The 24,104-nt window shown below is 51.2% G+C and overlaps 1 protein-coding gene across 1 annotated transcript; it reads left to right on the forward strand.

Annotated features, from left to right (window-relative positions):
* Positions 1–5,878: 5,878 nt before the first annotated feature.
* Positions 5,879–23,598, forward strand: HTR6 (5-hydroxytryptamine receptor 6). Its single transcript, XM_030537581.1, has 3 exons — positions 5,879–7,237; positions 21,165–21,323; positions 22,261–23,598. The coding sequence occupies exons 1-3, from the start codon at positions 6,512–6,514 to the stop codon at positions 22,684–22,686; spliced, it is 1,311 nt and encodes a 436-aa protein (XP_030393441.1). The 5' UTR covers positions 5,879–6,511; the 3' UTR covers positions 22,687–23,598.
* The last annotated feature ends 506 nt before the right edge of the window (positions 23,599–24,104 follow it).

A 24,104-nucleotide genomic window follows, 5' to 3' on the forward strand; every position in this document is an offset into this window, starting at 1 on the left:
TTTTTTTTGCTGATGAGAGCTTAAGCAATGAGGGCCAGATCCTCAGCTGGCGTAACTGCATAGCTGTAATGACACCAGTTTAGCGTCTGATGCTGCCTGACACTTTCCTTGCTCTCAGCACAGACCGTGGTTGGAGCTGAGGAAATGAGGTCCCAAGTTAGTGGAGAGGAGAAGAAAAGCTCCCCAAGCGATTTGTCCTGGCTGCATCTCGGGGGTGGGAGTTTGCTTTTCCCAGGTGTGCGTCTGCCGTGCAGCAGTCTTTTGGTTGTAGCAAGGTCCCCTGGCAGTGCTGGTTTGCGTGACCTGCAGAACCTCGGGCCAGTCTGTCTCAGCAACTCATTCCCAGCGAGCTCCAAAACCCACTGGGCTTTGGGGCGACCTTGAGATGAGAGGGCTGGCCGAGGGTAGATGGCAGAGGGAGGTTAGAGGCCTTAGCAAGGCGGTTTTCAAGCTACATGGAGCCTAAGGACTGGTAACGGGGGGTGGGGGGGAGCTTCCTGTGATACAGAGAAAGACACGCACTCCCCCTGCCCCATTGAGAGTTAAAGGGCCAGAGGCCATTGTTCCACATCAATTGTATGCATCCCATAGAAGCTCTGGAGCAGTCTGAGATGGGGCTGAGCCCAAGCACTCTGGGGTAGGACTGGGCTGAGCTCTGGGACCCTGTTCCAGGAACCATCAGACCAGCTCTTCGCTGTCTCTCCTTCCCAGCTGGGTTTGATGTTGTCTTTTGTACCAGGAAGGAACAGAGCCAACTAGAAGGGTGGTTCTTGGGCCACTCCCTGTGCTGATCAGTCTGAGATCCTGTCACGGCCCCCTCACCACCCAGCCCCTGACCCCCCACGCACCTTTCCTGCAGCAGCCAAGCCAGAGTGCCTGGGGACTGCTAGGAGCCAAGATGCAAATGAACTCAGATTAATGTGTGGAGACAGCTTCCTGCTCATTCCCCTTCCCTGCCCCCATTTTGGATGTGGTCTGTTTCCCTGGGCGTGTGGACTAGACCTCATTGCCTGCAGCTCCCATCACTCTGCGCTCTCCACTGGTGGGGGCAGGGTTGTGTAATAAAACTGGGCAGATCCAGCTTCTCTCTGCACCCTGCCTGGTTTCTTTCTGGACGTGTTCCTGCACGTCCTCGTGCGGTGCTCAGCAGGGAACTCAGTTATTGTGCTCCAGCATAGAGGTGAACAGACAGTCCGCGGGTGCAAGCGAGGTTAAGTGCGGGGTGCAGCCTTCTCTGCCGAGTGGTGGGACATCTCCGGAGCCCTGGCTCTCTCGTGCTCTGAAGAGAGCAGGGTGCAAAAGGGGGCAGGGTGTGGCTGGAGAAGGTGGCATCTGACACATGTTCTCAGGCAAGATCCTTACGCTAACTAAGCCGCTTGCTCTGGGCTCCCTTCCTGCTGCTAGTCTGGGGCAGCCTGGCGGCTGCCCAAGTATGCACCCATGAATGACAGGATGGGCTCCCTTCCTGCATGCCCTGCCCTGCTCAGCGCCAGATGTTTGCCCACGCAACACCCTGCACTTGTACGGAGAAGGATCAAGGTCCCTGGCAGGGGAGGCATTTAGACTGTCCTGTCTCCATTAATTCCAACTGGGAGCCGGACATCCCAGTCCCTCTGCTGGCTACACAGCTAGAGCGACACTGTAGAGAACCAGAAAGCGCATTTATTCTCATGGGTCACCTCAAAAGCTGGTAGATGCAAGCGCTGGAGCCGAATCCCTTTCTGCATTTCACCACAAACCGCTGTGCACAGCCCGGGAATGGCCTCTCTGGCTAGGCTGAAGTCCCTCCATCACTACCAGTCACCCCAGCATATGCACCTCCAGGGCTGCTGCTTTATTGTCACGTCTCTTCCCAGTAGGCCATGGTGACGGTCCTGCATTATTGATCCGTGATGGATGACCCCGTCCTATTGCTCTTGCAGCTAATGGGCTTGGTGTCAGGATTCAAGTGCTTTCAGGATAACTACAGCCAATCACTGCTCCGGAATGGGCCAGATTTTAATTGAAATCTGGGTGCATTAGTGGGAGAGACCTCGGGATATAAAGCAAGGGCGCGGGGGCGGGGGGGGCGCGTTTCCCAGCAGCTTCTCTCGAAACGGCCCCTTGGTCTCATTTACAGCCTGGTGTTGAATGATGGTGGCCAGATTTTCCAAAGCCCTCAGCACCCAGCAGCTCCCAGGGGGCTCATTTTGGGGGTGATAATGGGGAATTTTCCCTGGCCCTTCATGACATCTGCGTTGGGATTTCTTAAGGCATCCAGACTATGGGCCTGAATCTGAGCCCACTTGCACAGGTGTAACGCCATTGCTGTCAATGGGAACTCAGCACTTTGGAAAAATCAGGTCACTTGTCTGGGAGCTCAACTATGGCCCTAGAAGGCTCACTTCAGGCTCCTACTTGTGAAAAATCTTGGCCTGACCTGGACTGTGCCACAGTCTCCCCATTGGTGAACTGAGCCTGATGATATTGGACCTGGAGGCTAAGGTGCTTTGGGATTCCTGGCGGAAAAGCACCATATACCTGCAAAGTGTGGTTATGTCCTTGTTGCCAGGGTAAATCTCTGCAGATTCAGGAACAACCTGATGTTCTGCCTCTTCTGCTACTGGTGTTCGAAGTGTTTCCTAAACAGTCTTGGGAACGGTCTCGTATCCCCTGCTGCCTGGATAGCAGCCCCCTGTGCTCTCTTCTTCTGCTGCAAATGCACAGTGTGGAGAGGCAGTGTGGGTTTCCTCCTACAGTCAGAGCAGTGTCATGCTTAAGAAGAACATTGTCTCTGGGCCTAACAGCAGGTCCTCGTTGGGCCATGATTTTTTTTGAAAGTTCTGCAGAACAGCATGCAGGGCTGACATTCAGGGATCCGGGCTGAGCGGTAGCGCTGGAGTGTGAGCTATTGAGAGAGCATTGGCCAGAGTTTTTGACGAGGTGGCAAAGAGCATCTCTGAGAAAAGCCATTCATTTGAATCATTCCTTTTTGTTCATTTCCTGGTTTCCCTTTAGTTCTGCCAGCAGCCCCTCATGATCAGGGACCAGCCTTGTCCTGCAGCAATAATTCATCCAGGGGCCACTTGAAGCCGTTCAGGGAAATCTGGAGGGTTTGCTTGTCTCTTTCTCCAGCTTCCTGTCGTGAACTGTCGGTGAGGGCTGCTCACCTCTTCCTCTCTGCCTTGAGGCAGAACCAGGAGCACAATAAACTCTGGCTGGCATTCACCCGCCCATCTGGAAAAGGGAGACAAACATCTTACTCGGGAAATGATGTTAAATATTTAAAGCTTCGCTGATCCATCAGAGTTGCAGGGAAAATAGGCCAAATTCTGCTCTGTACTCTACTGGTGCCAAATCAAAGTAACCCTGTTGAAGCCAAATGCATTACTCTAGTCCATGCTAGTGCAACAATGCAGAATCTGGTCCCACCTCTGCAAATGTGAATCCCAGAAAGACATTCTTTTGTAGCATGAAACAGTCCAGTGGCTGGATAATGAAACAACAGCAGCAAATTAAATATCTTAGAAGCACCCCGAGGTGACTTGTTCAAAACACAAAGCTTTTCCCCCCTCCACATGGATTGGAGCTGCTCTTGATTTTAGGTATTTAATAAGAGTTAAAGATTTGAAAGGTTTTTTTTTTGAACTAAGTAAAAATATGAAGCTCTGAAAAGGCTCTAGGGCTTAAGGAGGAGGATCAAATAGTCATCTTATTCTTTATATTGCTGTAATGCCTAGGAGTCCCAGCGAGCGGCCAGGATCCCATGGTGCTAGGTGCTGTACAAACACAGAAAAAGTCTCTGCCCTATAGAGCTTCCAATCCAAGTATAAGACAAAAGACATCAGATGGATGGGGACGGATACGAGGAAACAATGAGATCAGTTGGTGTCCATGTTCTCTGAAGACAGGACAAGAAGCAATTGGCTTAGTCTACAGTGAGGGTGATTTAGGTTGGATATTCGGAACCACTTGCTGATTCTAAGTATAGTGAAGCTTCTAGGTAAGTTATCTAGGGAGGTTGTGGAATCCCCACCATTGGATGGTTTTAAGGACAGGTTGGACATACACTGTCAGTGATGATCTAGGTATACTTTGTCCTGCCTGAGCATGGGGGCAGGGGAGTCTGGACTAGATCAGTGGTTCTCAACCTTTCCAGATGACTGTCGCCCTTCCAGGAGTCTGATTTGTCTTGCGTACCCCCTGCCCCACCAGGTCACCTCACTTAAAAACGACTTGCGTACAAAATCAGACATCAACATACAAAAGCGTCACAGCCACACAATTATTGTGCTGACTTACTCATTTTTACCAACACAAAACCTGTCCTGTAATCCTCCTGGGGGCTGCAATCATGCTGACAAACACTGATCTAGATGAGCTGATGTGCCCCCTGGAAGACCTCTGAGTACCCTCTGGGCTACCCCTACCCCTGATTGAGAGCCATTGGATTAGGTGACTTCTTGAGGTACCCTACAGTTCTATGACTGTGTGAATATTGGTCAGCGTGCTGGGCTGTGGTCTCAGTACACCAGCAGCCTGTTTCAGGATTTAGTAGGCATGACAGTCACTGCACCCACAACGGGTAGGGTGACCAGACAGCAAGTGTGAAAAATCGGGACAGGGGATGGGGGGTAATAGGAGCCTATATAAAAAAAAAAAAAGCCCCAAATATAGGGACTGTCCCTATAAAATCAGGACATCTGGTCACCCTAACAACGGGTCCTGTTGATGTCCTTGGGACTCTCCGGCCATGCAGCAGAGGCCTTGGCTGGGCATTATCCATAGTAGGTTTGGGGCTGGATTAACACCCAGGTGAGAGTGGTACTGGGCAGGAGGCAGGGGAGTGGGAAACAGGAGCTGGAGATGTGGCTGACACGCGGCTGGTAGCGGAGTGTGTTGAGGCAAAGGGAAGAGAGATTCAAGTGACTCTGTCAGGCCACCTCGCCGTCTTTTGGAGACTGATTTCTGTGTTGCACCCATCTGTAAATGCAGGCGCCCATCGTCACCCAGGGCCAGTTCCTCAGCTGGTGTCAACTGGCTTCAGTGGAGCTATACCTGAGTTACGCCAGCTGAGGCCTTGGTCCGTGCCGAAGTCCAATAGCAGACGACTTCGAGGGGGGAGGAAAATAAGCAAGAAATGGTTAAAAAACACAACAAAGCTAACTTCTCCAAATGACCCCCAAAGAGTTTTCCTCTCCTTTGTTGCCTTGGGTTGTAAATGAGAACAGTTGGCCCTCTCGCCCGTGTCCCTTCCCAGGCAGACAGGTCACCCAGCGTGGTGTCCAGTTTTCAAGTGAGCAACGCAACCAGGCTTCTTCCATTTCCCTTGGGTTGCTGGTCCGAACGGAGCTCCTGCCTATGAGGGTTTTCCCGCTAGCTGACATTTCTCGTGCTCCAGTGCCATGGTGAGGGTCACAGTACCTGGGCCTGAGCCGCCAAAGATGCTCATTGATTGCAATGGGGTTTGGATCATGCCTTTAATGCCTCGGCAGTAAGGGGGATCCCAGAAAGTCCCCCTGCGGGAACAGCCTGACCCCCTTGCTGGCTGTTTTGCTGAGATCATAGGGTGTTTTTGTGTTGCGTACTGCCGGATTAAACCATCCGTCGGGCTCAGTGACTGGGATTAAATCCTTGCTGATCAGTGCAGCCCTGCATGGCTGTTTTTAGCCTCAAACCTGTTGACGGGCTCCCTGATGTTAACTTTACCCTCTTGTGCTAGATCTCCCTCTTTAACCCAAGCCGCTCGCTGGAGGGGGAGGGCTGGTGGAGTGTGTGTGGGGGAGATAGTGTTTGCTGTCGCTTTAAGGGCAGAAAAGAAAGCTCTCCAGTTGCTACTCTATAGGATTTAGACTAGATCCCTGTTTCCTTTAGCAAGAGTACGGGGGAAGGAGGATGCTCACGCACACACCCACCTCTGGCCAAGGGGCCGACACCTCTGTGCTGCCTTCACACACACCTGCACGTTGCAGCTATCTCCCACGAGCAAGACTCTGTAGGAGCCTCTCGCTTCCCTTGCATCAGGGTTTATTCTGCCTCTTGCCTGCTCTGTGTGCAGCAGCAGCCGCGATCGGACACACAGCAGCTGAAAGGAAAAGGCTCGCGGCCCCCAGAAGAAAGAGCCCTACAGGTAAGACAAGGAGGAGGGAGAGAGAAGCAGAGCTAGGACCTCAGGGGCATTTGCTCCCCGCACCAGCCTCTATCCAGAGGCGGCCAAACAGGCATCTAAGTGGCATTTGCAGTTACTAGGAAATGCCTCAGTATGAGCCATGGGGTGGGGGGAACCTTTCTTCTGCTGATCGGTTCCTGAGCGTGTCATTCTGCCTTGGTTGCCAGTGAAGAGAGAGGAGGAGAAGAGGGGGAGAGAGAGAGAGGGACAGAGGAAGCAAGAGCTGGATCACACTTCTTTCCTTTAAAAGCTGGCCCATGGCAATGATCACCTAGTCCTGGTCTCTGGTCTGTGCCGAGCTGCCCCAGCGGAGTTGCTAGCTGCCCTCCTCCTCACCCAGCCCCTCCTCCCCCCAGCTCCTCAATGGCAGCAGATTTTGGGAGCCCTAATGCCAGTGTGATTGGGGAGAGGTCCCTGGCTGGGGGAAGCAGCTGGGTGGCCGCCTTCCTCTGCTTCATCATCCTGCTGACCACCCTGGGGAACTTCCTGCTCATCCTGCTGATCTTCACGCAGCGCTCCCTGCGCAACACCTCCAACTACTTCCTGGTGTCCCTCTTCATGTCCGACCTGATGGTGGGTGTGGTGGTCATGCCCCCAGCCATGCTGAACCAGCTGTACGGCCGGTGGGTGCTGGAGGGCGAATTCTGCTCCATCTGGTACTCCTTCGATGTCATGTGCTGCAGTGCCTCCATCCTCAACCTCTGCGTCATCAGCCTGGACAGGTACCTGCTCATCATTTCCCCGCTCAAGTACAAGCTCAGGATGACCTCCTGCAGGGCTGTGTGGCTCATCTTTGCTACCTGGACCTTGGCCGCCCTGGCCTCCTTCCTGCCCATCAAAATGGGGTGGCACGAGCTGGAGTTTGAGACCAGGCCACTCAATAGCACCTCCCGCGTGGAAGAGGACCAATGCAGGCTCCTGGTCAGTCTGCCCTATGCTCTGATAGCCTCCTGCCTGACCTTCTTCCTCCCATCCATGGCTATCTCCTTCACCTACTGCCGGATCCTCTTGGCCGCCAGGAAGCAAGCTGTGCAGGTAGCATCGCTCACCACCAACATGGCCAGCACCTCCGACGAACCCCTGCAACAGGTAACGAGGTTTGACTGTGCTGGTGGCGATTAGCCCTGGGTGCGTGCAGAAGGGGCTGGTTGCTTCATGCCTGCTGATCCCACAGCCAAGCTGGTGGGTTTCACCCTCCCTTCCCTCTCCTGGGAAGGCTATCAAAAAAAATCATACCCCGCCCATGAAACCAGCTGTGGTGGGGGGACCGTCTGAGCTTGAGCTCTGTGGCTTTTAAACCCATCGAAGAGGTGGAATCTTTCAGGCAGAGAAAGTCACAGGGGATGCTGAAGTCTTGGGCTGAGCTACAACAGGGCTGGGGGATGAATGGGAGTGAGTCAAGCAATTTATGCAGCAGAGGGAGCCTGGGGACTGACACCCAGCCCCACCTGGTGCTTTCCAATCCCTCCCCAACAGCCCCTTGACCTCGCAAGGTGGAAGGATTAGAAAGGGTCATGAAAAACTGTTATCATCAAGATCAGCTGGATTCTTCCCCCTCGCTCCTTCCCCCACCTTGAAAAAGTTCCTTTGTTTATAGGTTGGAAAGTTAACACTGATGTGATGATAATTTACAAGAGGAATTAAGAGGCGGTTTGGGGAATGGAGACTAATTAAAGCCATTTGAGAAGGGGTTTAACTGGGGAGAGGAGAAGCTGAGGGAAATTCCCCCACCCCTTCCCCACAGCTCTTCAGTGGGGCTTAATATTCAATATCCTCCCAGGAGATCTCTGCCCCCGTCCTTTCCTCTCTGGTGGTTTCTGTGATCGCTTTTTAAACAGGAGCTTCATCCAGCGGTGGGGAAGTCCCCTGCTGACTTCAGTGGCAGCTGGATTGGGGCCTAGGTTACAGCAATGTGCCATTGACCTGGGTCAGCAGCCTCCAGGTCTTTGGGTAGCCGCTTCCCCACAGCGAGGAATGCCACCGTTTAACGACAACTGGGCAGTAAATGGGGAGAGAGCAGGAAGAGACCGTACAGGCTGGGTTCAGGGAGCCTTGCAGCACGATGCCAAGGGAGGAAGCAGCTAGTGTAAGGGGGAAAGGTGCTCCCACAGCCCTGGGGGGCGTTCCTTGTGGTCTGTGTTGGTGGGTACACACTCTTCTAAAGCGTGTTGGGGTTTGTCTGGATTAGAAATGGTGGGTGAGGTTAGCTGAACCTGGCTTGGCCTGGACCATCTTACTCAGACCAACCTGGCTGGACCGGGAATGTGTGGCGGCTTCTGCTGCACTAGAGCCATGGGAGGGCTGAATTGCCAGTCATTATGGATTTATATGGGGCAGATTTGGGAGACCTGGGTTCTGTTCCTTGCTCTGCCACTGACTGGCTGGGTGACCTGGGGCAAGTCGCTTCCCCTTTCTGCACCTCCAATTTCCCTAGCGGTAAAATGAGCATGGTGATACTTACCTGCCTCTCCATGGCATGTCTACACTGGCACAAGACACCCGCAGCTGCCCGGTGCCAGTTGAGATCCTGGGCTCATGCTAAGGGAGGAGGGTTGGACCCTCCCTCTCAACTTGCAGGGTCCTAGAGCTTGGGCTGCAGCTTGAGCTCGGACATCGACACAGCCTCTTAGCCTGAGTCAGCCGGCACAGACCAGCTGTGGGTTTTAATAGCAGGGTAGGCACAACCCCGGGGGTGGGTGTGATTACATGATTCTGATCCTCAGCCAGAGGGGGCTATACTGTGCACACTCATTCATAAGGATCGCTCACTATTATGCAAATACCTTTTGCATTGTCTTCTCCTGCACGTTCCTGGGCTTCACTCAAGGGCCCTCCTTGTTATTGAATCAATAGCCCTTGCAGCAAAGGGCCCTGCAGAACAAGAAGCTGGAAGGCCAAGTGAGATGCAGTGACTCATTTTCTCCAGTGTTTCTCTGGCAAACTCAGAAGTACTCCCCGATGGAGCTTAGACTAAGCATTTAAGCTAAAAATGTGCTGAACAGAGCCTGATCCAGCAAGGTGTTGAGTGCCTTCCATTCCCACTGTCTGCAGTGGGTGTTGATTGGGCATAACACTGGGCAGAAGCAGCTCAGCACCTTGCAGGATTGGTCCCAGGCTGAGGTACTAAGTGTTGGCTTGTCCCATGCACCCACACGAATATCTGAGCATTGGATCTGGCAGGTACAACCTCCTCCATCACACCTGACGAGGGGCAAAGGGTCAATATGTTGCCACGGCTCAGGGGCAGGCTCTGCACATTGGGACAGCTGGCTCACGGGCTCGGTCGGTGTCAGTGGCTCAGGGGCGAAGGCGTGTCAGAAAGGGAAGCCTCCACACAGGATGGCACTTCTGCGAATCAGACCAGGAGGGGCGAGGCAGTAGGAGAGAGTCGGGTGTGAATGGGAGGGGGTGGAGGAGCTGTGAGAAGTTGGCCCTAATGTGAACGGCCCCGATGAGGGAATGATGCGGCACTGTAAAACTGGGGGGGCGGGGCAGGAGGCAGAGGAAAGGTCACAAGCAGCAAAGGAGAGACTCCCAAAGCCACCGTGAACAACAGGGGAGAGGCCTTGCTGCAAACAGGCAGCTGAGGTGACTTACGAGAGGGTGAGGGGAAGCTGGGGGTGGGCCGCCATGTGTCCCTTGGGGTGCATGGGGGACGGGGGAGGAGGGTGAGCAGAAGGAGCTGCTGAATTAGGACAGACGTGCCAACTTGTGAGAGTTTATCACCAGAGACGTGATTGCTAAGGAAAATGACGCCTCCCTCGTGATCTTGTGATAGAACGCTCAAATCTCTGGATTTTTTTTCCATCCCCGAGCTGAGGTGAGCGTCTCTGCCCCTTCCCACCTCTCCCCACAGCCCTCCATCCCGCGCCTTTCCCCACAGCCCTGGCTCAGCCGTCTGTCCCTCACCTCTCCCCACAGCCCTCCATCCCCTGCCTCTCCCCACAGCCCTGGCTCAGCCCTCCGTCCCTCACCTCTCCCCACAGCCTTGAAGCATACAGCCTAGCTATGCAGCTATTCATTGCATGGGGAACTAGCACCTCACTCAGGCTTTCCTGTGATGGTTTAGGCACCTCAGCATTGTGATGTCTAAGCCCCTTTGTGGAGCTGGCCCTGTAAAGACCCCAGCTGAGCTGGAGGCCCCATTGTGCTAGGTGCTGTACATACCCATAGCGAGAGACAGACCCTCCCTCAAAGATCTCAAGATCTAAACAGACAAGAAATACAAAGGAATATTTACCACCCGCATTTTACAGTGGGGCAGCTGAGGCCCAGAGAAATTAGGTGACTTACCCAAGGTCCCACATGGAGTCTGTGGCAGAGCTTAGGACCCAGCGCTGAATCCCAGCATGGTGACTTCACCGCAAGAGCAGCCTTCATCTTCGGGAGCCTTGTGTCAGATGCAACATCAGGGAGGAAGCGCCTCGTTTGTGGCTGAGGTAAGAGGCTCGCCCCTTGAAGTGCCATTTGTAAAAGAGGGATGGTGTGTACACGGCACGCAACTGGTATGAGAGAGAACCAAAGCTGGTACACGATTGATATCTATCCCAGTGTTTAACAAAGCGACAATGTGTGTGTCTTGGCATATAGGACAGACTCTCAGCCAGACTAAATGGGCACAGCTGTACTGATGTCCATGGTCTGGTGACACCAGCTGAGGGTTTGACTCATAGATGTTTGTTTATACTTCCACTTTTAAAACCCTTCAAAACAGAAAATCCACCCTGAGAACGTTCTGCCACATGCACCTGCTAGCTGAAGGAAAGTTTTCTGAGTTGCACAATCTAAAGAAGGATATTCCATGTGGCAAAACCTCAGGGCTGGGGTCTAGTCTGTTTGGTACACTCAGCGGTGCTGAGCTGGAGACAGCAAGGGAGTTACATTATCAGGGCCTGATCCTGTGAGAGGCTGAGTGCACTCACTCAGTATCACAGAATCATAGACTATCCGGGTTGGAAGGGACCTCCGGAGGTATCTAGTCCAATCCCCTGCTCAAAGCAGGACCAATTCCCAACTAAATCATCCCAGCCAGGGCTTTGTCAAGCCTCACCTTAAAAAACCTCCAAGGAAGGAGATTCCACTATCTCCCCAGGTAACCCATTCCAGTGCTTCACCACCCTCGTAGTGAAAAAGTTTTTCCTAATATCCAACCTAAACCTCCCCCACTGCAACTTGAGACCATTACTCCTTGTTCTGTCCTCAGTAGGGGGCCTGCACCCCCACAGAAGCCAGTTGGCAACTGGCCAGGTTGGGCCCTATGGGCCTGATTCTGTGCTGATTGCAAGAATGCAAATCAGGAGTAAATCAGTTGATGGAACTCAGAGCCAGAGTCCATGGGCCTGATTTTTCAGTGCGGTTACACCTGATTTACTCCAAAGCAGGTGTGAGGCCATCCAGGACCTGTGGGTGTTTGTAGTTCTTGGTTATTTCCCCATTGATATTCACTCCGGAAGAACAATGGGATGTTGATTGTGCCATGGGAACTCTGAGGAGAGCATAGTATTTAGCTGCATCCACAGGCTCACCTGTCAGACCGTTTGTTTAAATTCTTTGTTAGTCTATGGGATAACTGGGAAGCCCTGCTGGTGATTGCACTGATCCCAGGCCATTGGCAAAAGTGGATTTTATTTTGTTAGTTTAAAAGTTTTTCTCCCCAGGGAACAGCGCAAAGGGTCTGCTGTCCCACGCAGATCAGTTTTATACTTGGGAACTCCACTGGCGTTACTCTGGCTTTGCACCAGTCTGAGTAAGTGGAGATCCCCTCTGCATACAGATTGCTTTTGCGTCTATGGAAAAAATCATTTTCTAAGCGAAGAGTATGTGCTGGAAAGCCAATTCCCAGAGGTTCAAGCTCTTAGATTCAGTCGTAGGATAGTTATGTCTAGAGATCTGAAGAACGCCAAGATTAATTTCTGAACGATTGAGATGCTAGTAAAGAAAAGGAAGGGGAAAATGACCTGGAGCGTTTAAAAATAGATGGTTCTTCTTGGCAAAAATAACTTTGCATATTGGATGAGTTCAGAGTTCAAGGGTTGATGATTTTAGGCTTTTCTTGGTTTAACGCTCTTGGCAGTATGTTTTGATTCTCTCAGATGAGTGTGCTCTTTAATCTATTGCCTTCAAGGGGATCAAAGTACATGATGGGTGAGAGATGTCTGTCCAGTGATGCCCAGAAATGACAAGGTTTCTTTCAGGGAGGAGAAAACTTAGAGTTTAGTTTAATGTAAAGTGTCTAGCTCCTTCCAGTTTCCCCCCCCCCCAAATCTCTCTCCATCCTCTCTCCAGGCACCTTGGGACAACATTTTGCACACCTAGAGCACCCTTCCTTCTAGAATCTCATAGAACTCGATTAATTATGCCTCCCAGCACCCCTGGGATGTGCGTTAAATATTATTTACCCCCATTTATAGATGGGGAAACTGAGGCATGGGGCAGTTCAGTGACTTGCGGGGAATAGAATCCAGATGCCATCTCCTTAAAATCAGCAGAAGTTATTTCTCTCCTGCAGTGGTCCTGACCCTCTGCCTCGTCCAGTCCCCTGCTCGGCATGTGGTACTTTGGTTCTCACAGGCGTCTGGCAATCTAGATCATGATGGGATTCCACAGTCTGGTCTTTATCAATGCTGGGGAGCCCAGGACTTTTGCTGGAGAAAAAGAGGCTCAATTTCTCTCTCTCCCTGCTTCTCGCTCATTCACTTGTGGAGAAGGTAACAGCAGTCACCAAAATAACTGTACGGAGGAGGAGAAGCTGTCGTACCCATTATTAAGAATTGCAGAGCTTGATGTTACTCTCAGGAAAGGAATAATTTCCCGTTCCCCTCAAATTGCTAGGTGTGGGGGTGTGTCAGTGCTGATTATAGTTGGGGAAGGGCGGGGTGGGGCAAAGTATCTGGATTGACAGCAGCTTCAAAGCATCTGACACCATTTTTTGGTTTCTTTTTAAGAGCATGTTCCCATGGCTGTGTGCTGAGCTTTGCAGGACCGTGGTGGGGTTGGGATTCGTGAGAAATAAACTTCCATGGCAAGAGCTTTCGCTGTAGAGTTTCACTGACTCCAGTGCAGCCCGAAAGCTTGTCTCTGCCATGAACAGAAGTTTGTCCAATAAAGCCATTCCCTCACCTACCTTGTCTCTCTCCTGCGCCGAGGGGCAGTATAAGGCCTATGCATCACTTAAGTCTCAGCTAAGCCTATGCACTGGCCATGTAGGCATGCATCAGTTCTGCCCTGTGATAGCTGGATGAGTGGTAGGATTAGAAAAGAAGGGAGAAAATTACACCCCAACCCCCCAGATTTCTACAGCAAGTCTTTAGTGCAGCCCACTCAGCTTCTATTTGTCTGCAACAGGAAATCTGATTAACCTCAGAGAGGAGTTCAATAATAGTTGTAACTAGGAATTGGCCAGCCATACGTTCACCAGCTTGGTGAAGGGAACGGAAGGCTGAGATGACTAATACTGTCTTGCCCACTGCACTTAAAAAACAATGCCAGAGAAATCTCCCCGCTCTGTCACTTTCAGCTGTCATGACAGTTACTAATGTTCCAGGCAAGTGTATTTTAATTTGCCAACTTGCTTTAAAAAAGAGCATTTAATCAATGAACTAATAAGTACAACTGTATCGATTCAGGAGGCGTAGCGAGATGAAAGCAGCACTCACAGGGAGAGTGAATTACTGACAGGACCAGTGTACAAGGACATGGATATTTAAGTGTGATTCTGCTCAGTGTTGGAAAGTCGAACCAAATTAGGAGCCTGGGTCTCCTCTTCAAAATGACTTAGGCATTTGGGAACTGAAGTTTCAGTAATGGGACTTAGGAGTCTAAGTGCCTCTCTCTCTTTTGAAAATGAGACTTAAGCTCCTAAATCAGTTAGTTGTTGCAATGCTGAGCAGAGCAACATCTAAGTCCCTTTAAAATATGGGCCTTACGTCCTATGTGATGGCCCAAGATTCTCCTCTGAGTCATTCTTGATTTATACTAATGAAATTCCACCCAAGCCAATGGAATTACTTGCAATTTACACTGGTGTGAGAGGAAAACATGGCCCAGTAATGGAGGATTTCCAATTCGTCTCCAGTGCTATAAATCACTGATCCCTAGCCCTGATGTGTCATGAAACATTGGACTTTAAATCCATCGCTGAGCCAAAGCTGAATAGTGTCCATTTATCAACTCAGCCCACAGCAATATTTGTGGGGAAAGAAGGACCATCTGTATAGTTGTACATATCAGGCTCTCCCCACGTCCCCCAAAAGGGTAGCTGTTTTAAGCTATTCAGGATGTGTAAAGTTAGAAGCAGTCTGAATAGAAATAGAGATGGCAAATGGGCAGGTGAAAATTGTCAGTAGTAGGCGATAAATGCAATTTATAACGTGGTTCCACAATTTGTCATATGGCTATTGCCATCACTAAGGTTACGATTTAGTCACAGAGGTCGCGGATGTCATGGAATCCATGACTTCCAGCAACCTTCATGACTTCAGCCTGAGGTGGTTAGGATCTGCAGGGTCCCCCGCTGCCCATGGGGGCAGGGAGCTGCAGGTTACCCCCACTGCCTCTGGTGGCCTCCAGAGCTCCAAGCCGCCACAGGTGGCAGGGTACCCCACAGCTCCCGACTGCCGTGGGCGGTGGGGAACCCTGCAAATCCTGGCCATGGCGGGGGAACCCCTGAGCTACCTGTCAGAACCTCTGAGCTCCCAGCTGCCATGGATGGTGTGGTCCCTGGAGCTGCCGGTGGCAGGGGAACCCCTGAGCTCTCAGCTGCCGTGGGGGAATCCCTGAGCTCCTGGCCACCGTTGGCCCCCGGAGCTGTGGATGGCAGGAGTATCCTGCAGCTCCCATTCCCAGGGGGTAGTGGGGGAACCCAGACACTGTGGGTGGTGGGGGAACCCCCAAGCTCCTGGCCGCTGCAGCCCCTAGAGTTGCAGGTGGCAGGGGTACCCTGTGGCCCCGCAGCTGCTGCAGGCAGCTCCTAGCCCCTGCACAGCTGCCCCTCTTCAGGCAGTGTGGGGACCCACAGATCCCCATTTTGTCACAGATATTTTTAGTAAAAGTCACAGACAGGTCCTACGGCTTCCATGCATTTTTCTTATTTTTCCATGATCTTTCTGTGACTTTTACTAACAATATCCATGACAAAATCTTAGCCTTAGCCATCACACATGTAATATGCAAGCTAATTTATCTCTTTTTCCAATCACAAATCTTTCTAATTATGTGTGTGGGTTTATATATGTATATGTGCATCAGACGCTGCATACATATGGGAAGAAATTAATTCTAACTGGTAGAGAATTTGAAATTCTTCCATACTACATTATTTTGAATACGCTTCTTCTGATTTTATTATATAGGCTACAATATTAAGCAAGATACAGCATAGACTCCTTTTTCAAAACATCACTGGTTGCACTGTTAGATGTGTTTTTACATATGAAAGATTTTGCATTTAATATATATTTCTGCAGGAGAAAATTGTTTGTTACTAAATGTAACAGCTTTAATTCCCTAGTCTCTATTGACCTAGTATCCTACAGCGAAAAGACAAACTTAATTGCTTTTAAATACCTTGATTTAGCTTGCTGTTCTTTTTCTTTCACACAAGGAGCTGGGAGTCTCTGACCCAGCCAACTCACTTGTGGATAAGTCCTAAAGTATTGTAACAGGTGGAAGAAGAAGCAGAGAATAAATAGACAAAATAGTGGAGCAATTTTGAAAAGCCTTTTTTGAGAGATCAGATTTTGCCACAAAATGCATTTAAACATTCTAGGTGAGATCCACTGCTGAGGATCTGACCCAGCAGGTTTCTTAAACTAACATCCGTAATCACACTGATGGACTTCGGGCTGTGAAACAGTGTCCCTCCCTGATTAAAAAAGGAAGACTTTCAGCACCCTGGACAGCAAGGACTTTACAAGCTGTATTAGGCCTCATATCCGCCAAGCACTTTTAAAGCCCATGCTTAAATCTTTGAAGTCAATGGGACTTAAGTGAGTGCTCGAGTTCAGCATGTGCTCACGTGTTGGTGAATCAGGGGCTTAGAATATAAACATCCTGCTTCCAGTTAAGCCAATGGAGTGAAAATTAAGCTTTCCTGATCATGCTGTACAAGGAATGAGAGTAGCTGGTATATAACAAAAAGAGTCTTGTTACATCTCTAATAGTACAACTGGCATTTGTCTCCATCACTGAGGCTACGTCTACACTACAGGATAAATTCGAATTAGCTTAAACCGATTTTATAAAACAGATATTATAAAGTCGATTGTGCGCGTCCACACTAGGCACATTAATTCGGCGGTGTGCGTCCATGGTCCGAGGCTAGCGTCGATTTCTGGAGCGGTGCACTATGGGTAGCTACTGTAAAATAATGACGCCAATAACGTCAATTTGCGTCCACACTAACCCTAATCCGATATAGTAATATCGATTTTAGCGTTACTCCTCTCATTTTGTAGGAGTATAGAAATCGATTTAAAGAGCCCTTTAAATCGATATAAAGAGCAATCTAGTGTGGACGGGTGCAGCGTTAAATTGATTTAATGCGTTAAAATCGGTTTAACAGCGTAGTGTAGACCAGGCCTGAATGACTTTAAATGGGATGATAGGTAAAAATAACATGCAAAGCAGAGCGCCATCAGGGTGTTATGCTTTAAATCTCTTCTGTTCCCTGGGGGGGTAGGGGGGCAGATCAGCAAGCTGCAACTTATTTAATTGCGCCAGGATAATTTAATGTGCGATTGCAGGAATGGCTAGAAGACAGAGCTGGCTCTGAGCCTTATAGATTGAAACCCTTGAGCCTTGTCTTTGAAAAATGTAATTAAGCTGCTGGGCTAATCAATAGCTGGATATGCACCCTGAGACGAGGCTTTATCGTCACTCGATCTTCAGTAGCTGGATGCATTTGGATTGCTGCAATAACAAAAAACCTCTGAATAATAGAACCATTATGGTTCAGTGAGCAGTCATTTTTCTTTCCACAGTGGCTTTTTTTTAACCACAGCACCCCCCTCTCTGCAGGGCAGGTCTGGGCTGTCAGTGAAGGGTTATGGTGGTTCCTTTCACACTTGGCACCCAAAGGTTGATTGCACCATAAATCCCCTGGGAATTCAATGCAATACACCTCAGTTCATGGAGTTTGTGTGCGCCCTGCAGCTCATCGGTACTTTCAGTCACAGTTTGTGCTGAGCCTGCACTAAACCTGACTGGACCCTGTGTGAACTCACTTCATCTCTTTGACCCAGAGCCTCAAAGGTATTTTGGGACCGAACTCACGGCCATTTCAATGGGAGTTAGGTGGCTAAATGTCTTTGAGGAGCTAAGCCTCTGTGCCTCAGTTTCCCCAGATGTAAAATGGGGGTCATAACACCCACCCACCTCCCATAGGCGCTCTGCTTAGTATGTGAAGAGTTATTCACACATTATAACGCTGCTACTGATTCCGCTGTGTCTGGAACCATCTGTGACGAGGGCTCAATTCCACAAAGGGCCAAGACCCTCAACTCCCAATGAAGTCAATGGCTGTTGCGATCAATGAGCACCTCAGCATCGTGTGGGATGAGGGCCAGAGAAGGGTGTCATTGGATTTGTCCCACAGCTCACTGTGCCCTCGTCACATGTTCTCCAGTCACGGACCAGGACACCAGTTTCCTTATGGCACCACCATACCGGGGAATGTGCTGCTGGCTCATAAAAGGGGAAATGTTCCTTCTCTCCACCAAATTACCGGTTCCTTCTCTCTGAGCGGCAGGGAGCAGCTGTGGAACAAGTGAGCTGCTGGGAAAGGCAGCTGACTTACAAGTGCAAGCCGTGCTGTGTTTGTGGGACAGCGAGGCCCGCCAATGGCTCCAGGCTGCAAACAGTGGTCGTAAGCAGGCTGTCATAATTTTTGCCACTGATGATGCTTTATAGGGCCACATCCCCAGATGGGCTAAATCAGTAGAGCTACTTAGAAGTACAGCTACTGTGCAGGCGGCTCTGGCCCGGAGAGTGTAGTGCTGGGACATCCATCCACTGGCTGGGAAAGTTATTGAGGATTTCCTTGGCTTCCCTCTGCTCACTGATCTATGGCTCAAGGCCCATGTGTCTCTGGCACAGACACCCCATTGCTGGTGAGCGAAAGTGACGTATGTCTTTGTCAAGGTGTTTTCTTTCTAGCCATTGTCACCTGTTGGCGTATCCAGCCACGCTGGTGTTTAAAGGGCCAAGACCTGAAAAGATTCCCTTTAAGCCCAGCGTTTGCACTTGTCTAACGTTGAAAGAACCTGCAAGCCCAGCATGAGAATCTGTATAAAACGGAGCTGTTGCTGCTTGTTTTCTTCACTCAGGCATATTATTCTCGGCGGGCTTCTAACACTGACATTTACAATCCACTCCAGGAGGCTGCTTTGCTTCTGAGCATCATTTTGTAATAGATCTACAACCTCGAGCAGTTTCCCTTCCTCTCTGGGGCCCCAGCTGTGCCCAGTAAGCCCTGTCCACAGCTGGGGCTGCAGGGGGAGGGGGAGTATAAAGAATCTGTTTGTGCCTCTCCACCCAAAGCTGGTGGAGATGCCACATTTGTCCATGGCGCAGTGTAGCGGCACCTCATCGCTTTTCCAAACAATACCAGCTGCAAAGGGCCTCTCCAGCCATCAAGGGTCACAGGAGCCCTGCTTTTTTCCTGGCCGTGCCCGAGGCTAGGCCTGTCTGCTGGCTCTGTACTACGCCTGCGTCCTTAGTGCAAATGACCAGCCCCAGCTGGCTGCAGCTCCCCTTTGCACTGGTGGCACGGAGTCCAGGACTGGGCCCGTCTCTGGGGTAAAGCTAGTGACTGCAGGGCGGTTTCTCGCTTTTTACGGCAGCGTGAGATTGGCATCAGGTGCAGTGACTCATTTTGAGCAGGCCAAAGCGAGGGGAATAAACAAGGCTCCAGGAAAGCCGGCAGAGTGTGGAAGGAGGAGCGGGGATAACCTTCTTCCATGAAGGGAATGGCAGTCACAGGGGACAAATCCCATTTGCTTGGTGTCACGTTGAACTGCTTGCCTTTCAAACGCCTGACGAGGGGTGTGATTGTATTAGAGATTAGCCAGCTTGTCACTAGGCTAGCACAACACTCCTTGGGCCCATGGTGTTACAGGTAGGCAGAGACACGGCTGAAAGGGGTAGTGGAGAGATCAAGGAACACTTGGAGCTGGGCAAACGAAGGGCCCCGGTCTCTGCTGCCCTGCGCGTCATACAGCCAGCCATTTACCCTGGGGCTAGGTGCTGCCAGTCAGATCAGCTGGTTTTGCACTCACTTTGCCCTGGTGTAAATGATCACACAACGTGCAGTGCAATGGTGCAGGCGGCCCGGTTGCGAGACATTAAGCTGTCTGGAGCACACAGGGACAGGGGTGGCAGAGAGATGGCTGCTTTGGTTTGCTCAAGCTATGGGGGAGTGTGTGTGTGTGTGTGTGTGTGTGTGTGTGTGTGTGTGTGAGTGAACAGTCCAGCAAACACAGGTGCTACCATTTGTTTTTGCTGGCGGGCGGTTTTGGAGAGATGTTAGTGGTTGGGGTTTTGGGGGCGGGGGAGGGGGAGGCTATTTTCAGTATATTTATACACTTCCTTCATATTCTAGTTATTGAATATGTGCCCATCATTGATATCTTAGTGGGTGGTGGGGCATTGGGGGGGGACAGAGAGGAGTGGGCAGAGAGGTGACAAGCAATGAGTGGCAGATGGGGGGGGTGGCGAGGAGTGGGCAGGGAGGACACCTTAGGGGAAGAGGCAGATTGGGGGTTGGGGGGGTGAAGCCTCAGGGGATGTGACAGAGCCAGGGTGGAGCACGGGCGGGGCATGGGGCAGAGCAGGGGCAGGGCCACAGTCTGGGCACCGGTGCCCCCCGACACTGCTAGGGAGCTTCCCGTGCTCCTGCTCAGCCTCCCCAAATGCAAGGTCATGCGCTGCCTATGACTATGGCTTGTGGGTGCTGAGCGCCCCCTATTGTTTTTGGTGGGTGCTTGAGGCCTGGCGCACTCACGGAGGCAGCACTTATGCCAGAAAACCATTTAGAGCTGGATTTCCCCCTCTCCTTATGGCATCATCTACAGATGGGGTGTAGTGGGTGTAAAATGCTACCCCATTGGGCTGGTCAGAATTGTCTCCACTAGGTGCAGGGACCGGGGGCGTGGGTCCCAATGGAGCAAGTTTGAGGCTCGTCTGAGGGGGTGCATGTGCGCTGAAGGCAGTGGAAAGGAGAGCAAGGGAAGGACTTAACACTGGTTGTTGGTGCTGGTTTACAGGAAGCCGCTAACAGGCATGTAATAAATGCCGCTGTGGCTGAGCGATGGAGATCTAGCCAACGCCAAACCATCCCGTGCAGTCACTTCCCCCCACTCCGAGGCCGCTGCTGCCAACGTTGTTAAGTTAGGCCAATGCAGGAGCAGGACACAAGCTCTGCGGCACAAAGGGAGCTTCAAGTCGCCTTTGTGCGCAGCCAATCCCTGATCCATTCCTAGTGCAGATGACAATAGCCGCAGGGCTGCGCTTAGATTAGCCAGTTTGTAACGGCTCCCCAGGGGCTGGCCTGCTGGCTGGGAATTGCTGAAGCCCAGCATTCTGTGCTATGCCAGTTCTCGTACCGTGCTGCTCACTGCAGTACCTTAGATGTGCCCTCAGCTTTCCCCCTACGCTTCCTCAGCTGCTCCGACAGAGCCTGGCTGGCATGCGCTGAAACACTGCTTGGCTCCTTACCTGGTGCTAGAGTTTAATATCATGGTCCTTAGCTTTGTACAAGTGCCTAGGAGCATGAGCACAGGCGCCTTTTATACCACTTTGAGACAGGCCCTCGCTTTGTTCTCTGTCTGTACAGTGCCTAGCACAATGGGGCCCCAGTGGCTGACCAGGGGCCTCGAGATGTGACCGCAGTACAAGTGAATAGTACGCCCAACCTCTGCTGGATCGGCAGGTCCCCGATAAGTAAGGCAAAGGCTCCTCCCGTCTGGCCTGTGTTCTTTCGCCAGCCGCCTTTTCTCACATGGTTTCTTGTCCTTTGCAGGTCCCCGGAGCTCAGAGCCAAGCTGTGGCCATGGGCGAGAACAGGAAATTTGCCAATAAGCACAGCAAAAAGGCGCTGAAGGCCAGCCTGACCCTGGGCATCCTGCTTGGAATGTTCTTCGTGGCCTGGCTCCCCTTCTTTGTTGCTAATATGGCACAAGTAAGTCCTGGGCAGAAGAGGCCGGAGATGCCCTGCTCTTGTACGACAAACCCACTCACAGCCCTGGGGAGGCCGGAGAAGGAGAGTTGGTCACTGGCGCATTTGATAGTGATTAGCTCAATGTCTATGGTACAGCATCGTCTGCCTTGCGTGGTAGGGAGCTCCCCTCCTTCTGGCCCTTCCCAGGCCTGCCCAGATGGACTTTTAGACAGTCATCTCTTTTGGGCGAGGACTGTCATTTTTTTATATTTGTAAAAACACCCAGCCCCGTATCAATGACAATGAGTTAGGGCCAAGATTTAGGAAGCGAGGAATTTGGAGATTTTATTCATGGCCCTTCCTAAAAGTCAGTTTACCAAGCTCAGCCCCCCTTGGAAATCACTTTCCTGCCTACCACCTCCCAACCACACAGCTGCCTCTATGCCAAGACCTTGCCGCTGGGTGCATGCATGATCAGAGCCCCTTGCTAATCCGTGCTGCTGCATACATCAACCAGGAAAAGGTGCACTACAGGCAGCCAAGTGCTGAAATCTAACCTGTCTGGGGCATGGACAACCTCACCATTGCACCTGTAGCCAAACCCAGCTCCCTCTGGAAATGGAGTTTGGACCCCTTGTCTCCCTTCCTTGTCCACAATGGCCCTGTCTCCATTCGCTGAGCAGTTTCTTTAGTTGCCTGCCCCAACCCTTGAGTCAGATGGGATCTGCCCCAGGACCTGGCAGTGTTTATTGCATGCAGTTCCTTTTCTCTTAACCCCCATGGGGACCTGCCTCCTTGGAGAACAGGGAAAAGGCCAGGCTTTGCCTCCAACCTACTTTGTGCAGAGCTGAGTGGGAAGTGAGCCATAGCAGCAAGGTGTTGCCATGCCATTGCAGATGATGCTGGGAGAGGTCAAGAGGCATGACCTGTTCTAATCTGTGTTCTGTGTCCCTCCCAGGCAGTGTGTGACTGCATCCCTGCTGGCTTCTTTGACGTCCTCACCTGGCTTGGGTACTGCAACAGCACCATGAACCCCATCATCTACCCCCTCTTCATGAGGGACTTCAAAAGAGCCATGGCTAAGTACCTGCCCTGCTGCCGGCGCTCTTGGGAAGGCAGACCTAGCGCCATTTCCCTGTCCATGCGGAACTCCAACAGCGGGCCCCGGCTGGGGATGTCCCTCAAGAACGTCCTCACGCTGCAGGGTGAGACGGACTCAGTTGACTCGGTCATCCAGGTGAACGAGCATATCTTGCTGCCTGCCTGCAAAGACCCCCACCTGGAGTCCATCCCAGCCACGGCTGCTGACTCAGTCAACCTCTTCGACTTAGAACGCATGGACCAAGAGCTGCAGATCAACCAGCTGAACACGCCCATGGATTGACTATGCTGCCCCAACACGGGGATGTGAGGTTAGGAGGGACCTGCTCTTGGTTCCCCCCACAAGCTTAGGCTATGCACAGACACCTTAGTGGTTCCTGCTGGTATATAGTGATACCCTGGATGGGGAAGCCAATGAAGGTGTGTGTGTACATGTACAAGTCTTCTGAGCCAAAGTGAAGCATTGCTATTCCACACTACACTCCCCCTATACATAGAAACTGATCCCAAAGTTCACTGTCTCCCTAATCGTGGGCGGGGAGGGAAAAACGTGTTTCTTCTTTGTATGGAAATCAGTGACCATTTTCCAGTGGTTACAGGTTGGGATTGTTTAAACATGATGAAGCCAAATGCTATTGCCAAGTTTACCTGCCTGGTGTCGCTTTCCTTCTTCTCTACTTGTTTTCTCACTGTCTCACTTCCCCCTCCTGCTTTGTAATGTGGAAAGCAGCACAGGCACTTTTACAGCCTGACCCACGCGTGATCTGCCCGGGTTTTAAGTGTTTTATGGTCCCTGAGCTAAGAAAACAGTGGCGACATTTTCTCCTCCGCTCGCCTATAATGTGGAATTTCAAAATTGGATTAAAAAGCAGCACTTGGTAAAATTAAAGCCAGAGAGCGAGAAACAAAACCTACCAGGCACTGAAGGCAGAGGGGTCCAGAACAGCCAAAGGCAGCCACTGCTGGCCATCGTCACTGGACCCCGAGCAATTTGTTAGCAGGAGAACATCAACACTCAAGTGCTCAGATGCTACAATGAGGAGGGCATAGCATTATCTGATAAGAGAAGTTGATAAGAGATAAGAATGGCCCTACTGGGCCAGACCAAAGGCCCATCCAGCCCAGTATCCTGTCTTTTGACAGTGGCCAATGCCTGGTGCCCCAAAGGGGATGAACAGACCAGGAATAATCAAGTGATCCATTTCCTGTAGCCCATTCCCAGTCTCTGGCAAACAGAGGCTAGAGACACCATCCCTGCCCATCCTGGCTAATAGCCATTGATGGCCCTATCCTCCATGCACTTATCTAGTTCTTTTTTTAACCCTGTTATAGTCTTGGCCTTCACAACGTCCTCTGGCAAGGAGTTCCACAGGTGAACTATGGATTTTGTGTGAAAAAATACTTCCTTTTTTCCCTCCCGGGGGGGAGGGATAGCTCAGGGGTTTGAGCATTGGCCTACTAAACCCAGGGTTGTGAGTTCAATCCCTGAGGGGGCCATTAAGGGAACTGGGGTAAAAATCTGGGGATGGTCCTGCTTGGAGCAGGGGGTTGGACTAGATGACCTCCTGAGGTCCCTTCTAACCCTAATAGTCTATGATTCTATGATTCCTTTGATTTGTTTTAAATCTGCTGCCGATTCATTTCATTTGATGATCCTCTGGTTCTTGTGTTACGAGAAGTAAATAACACTTCCTTATTTAC

Source organism: Gopherus evgoodei, chromosome 18 (genome assembly GCF_007399415.2).
Source record: "Gopherus evgoodei ecotype Sinaloan lineage chromosome 18, rGopEvg1_v1.p, whole genome shotgun sequence".
Lineage (NCBI taxonomy): Eukaryota > Metazoa > Chordata > Testudines > Testudinidae > Gopherus > Gopherus evgoodei.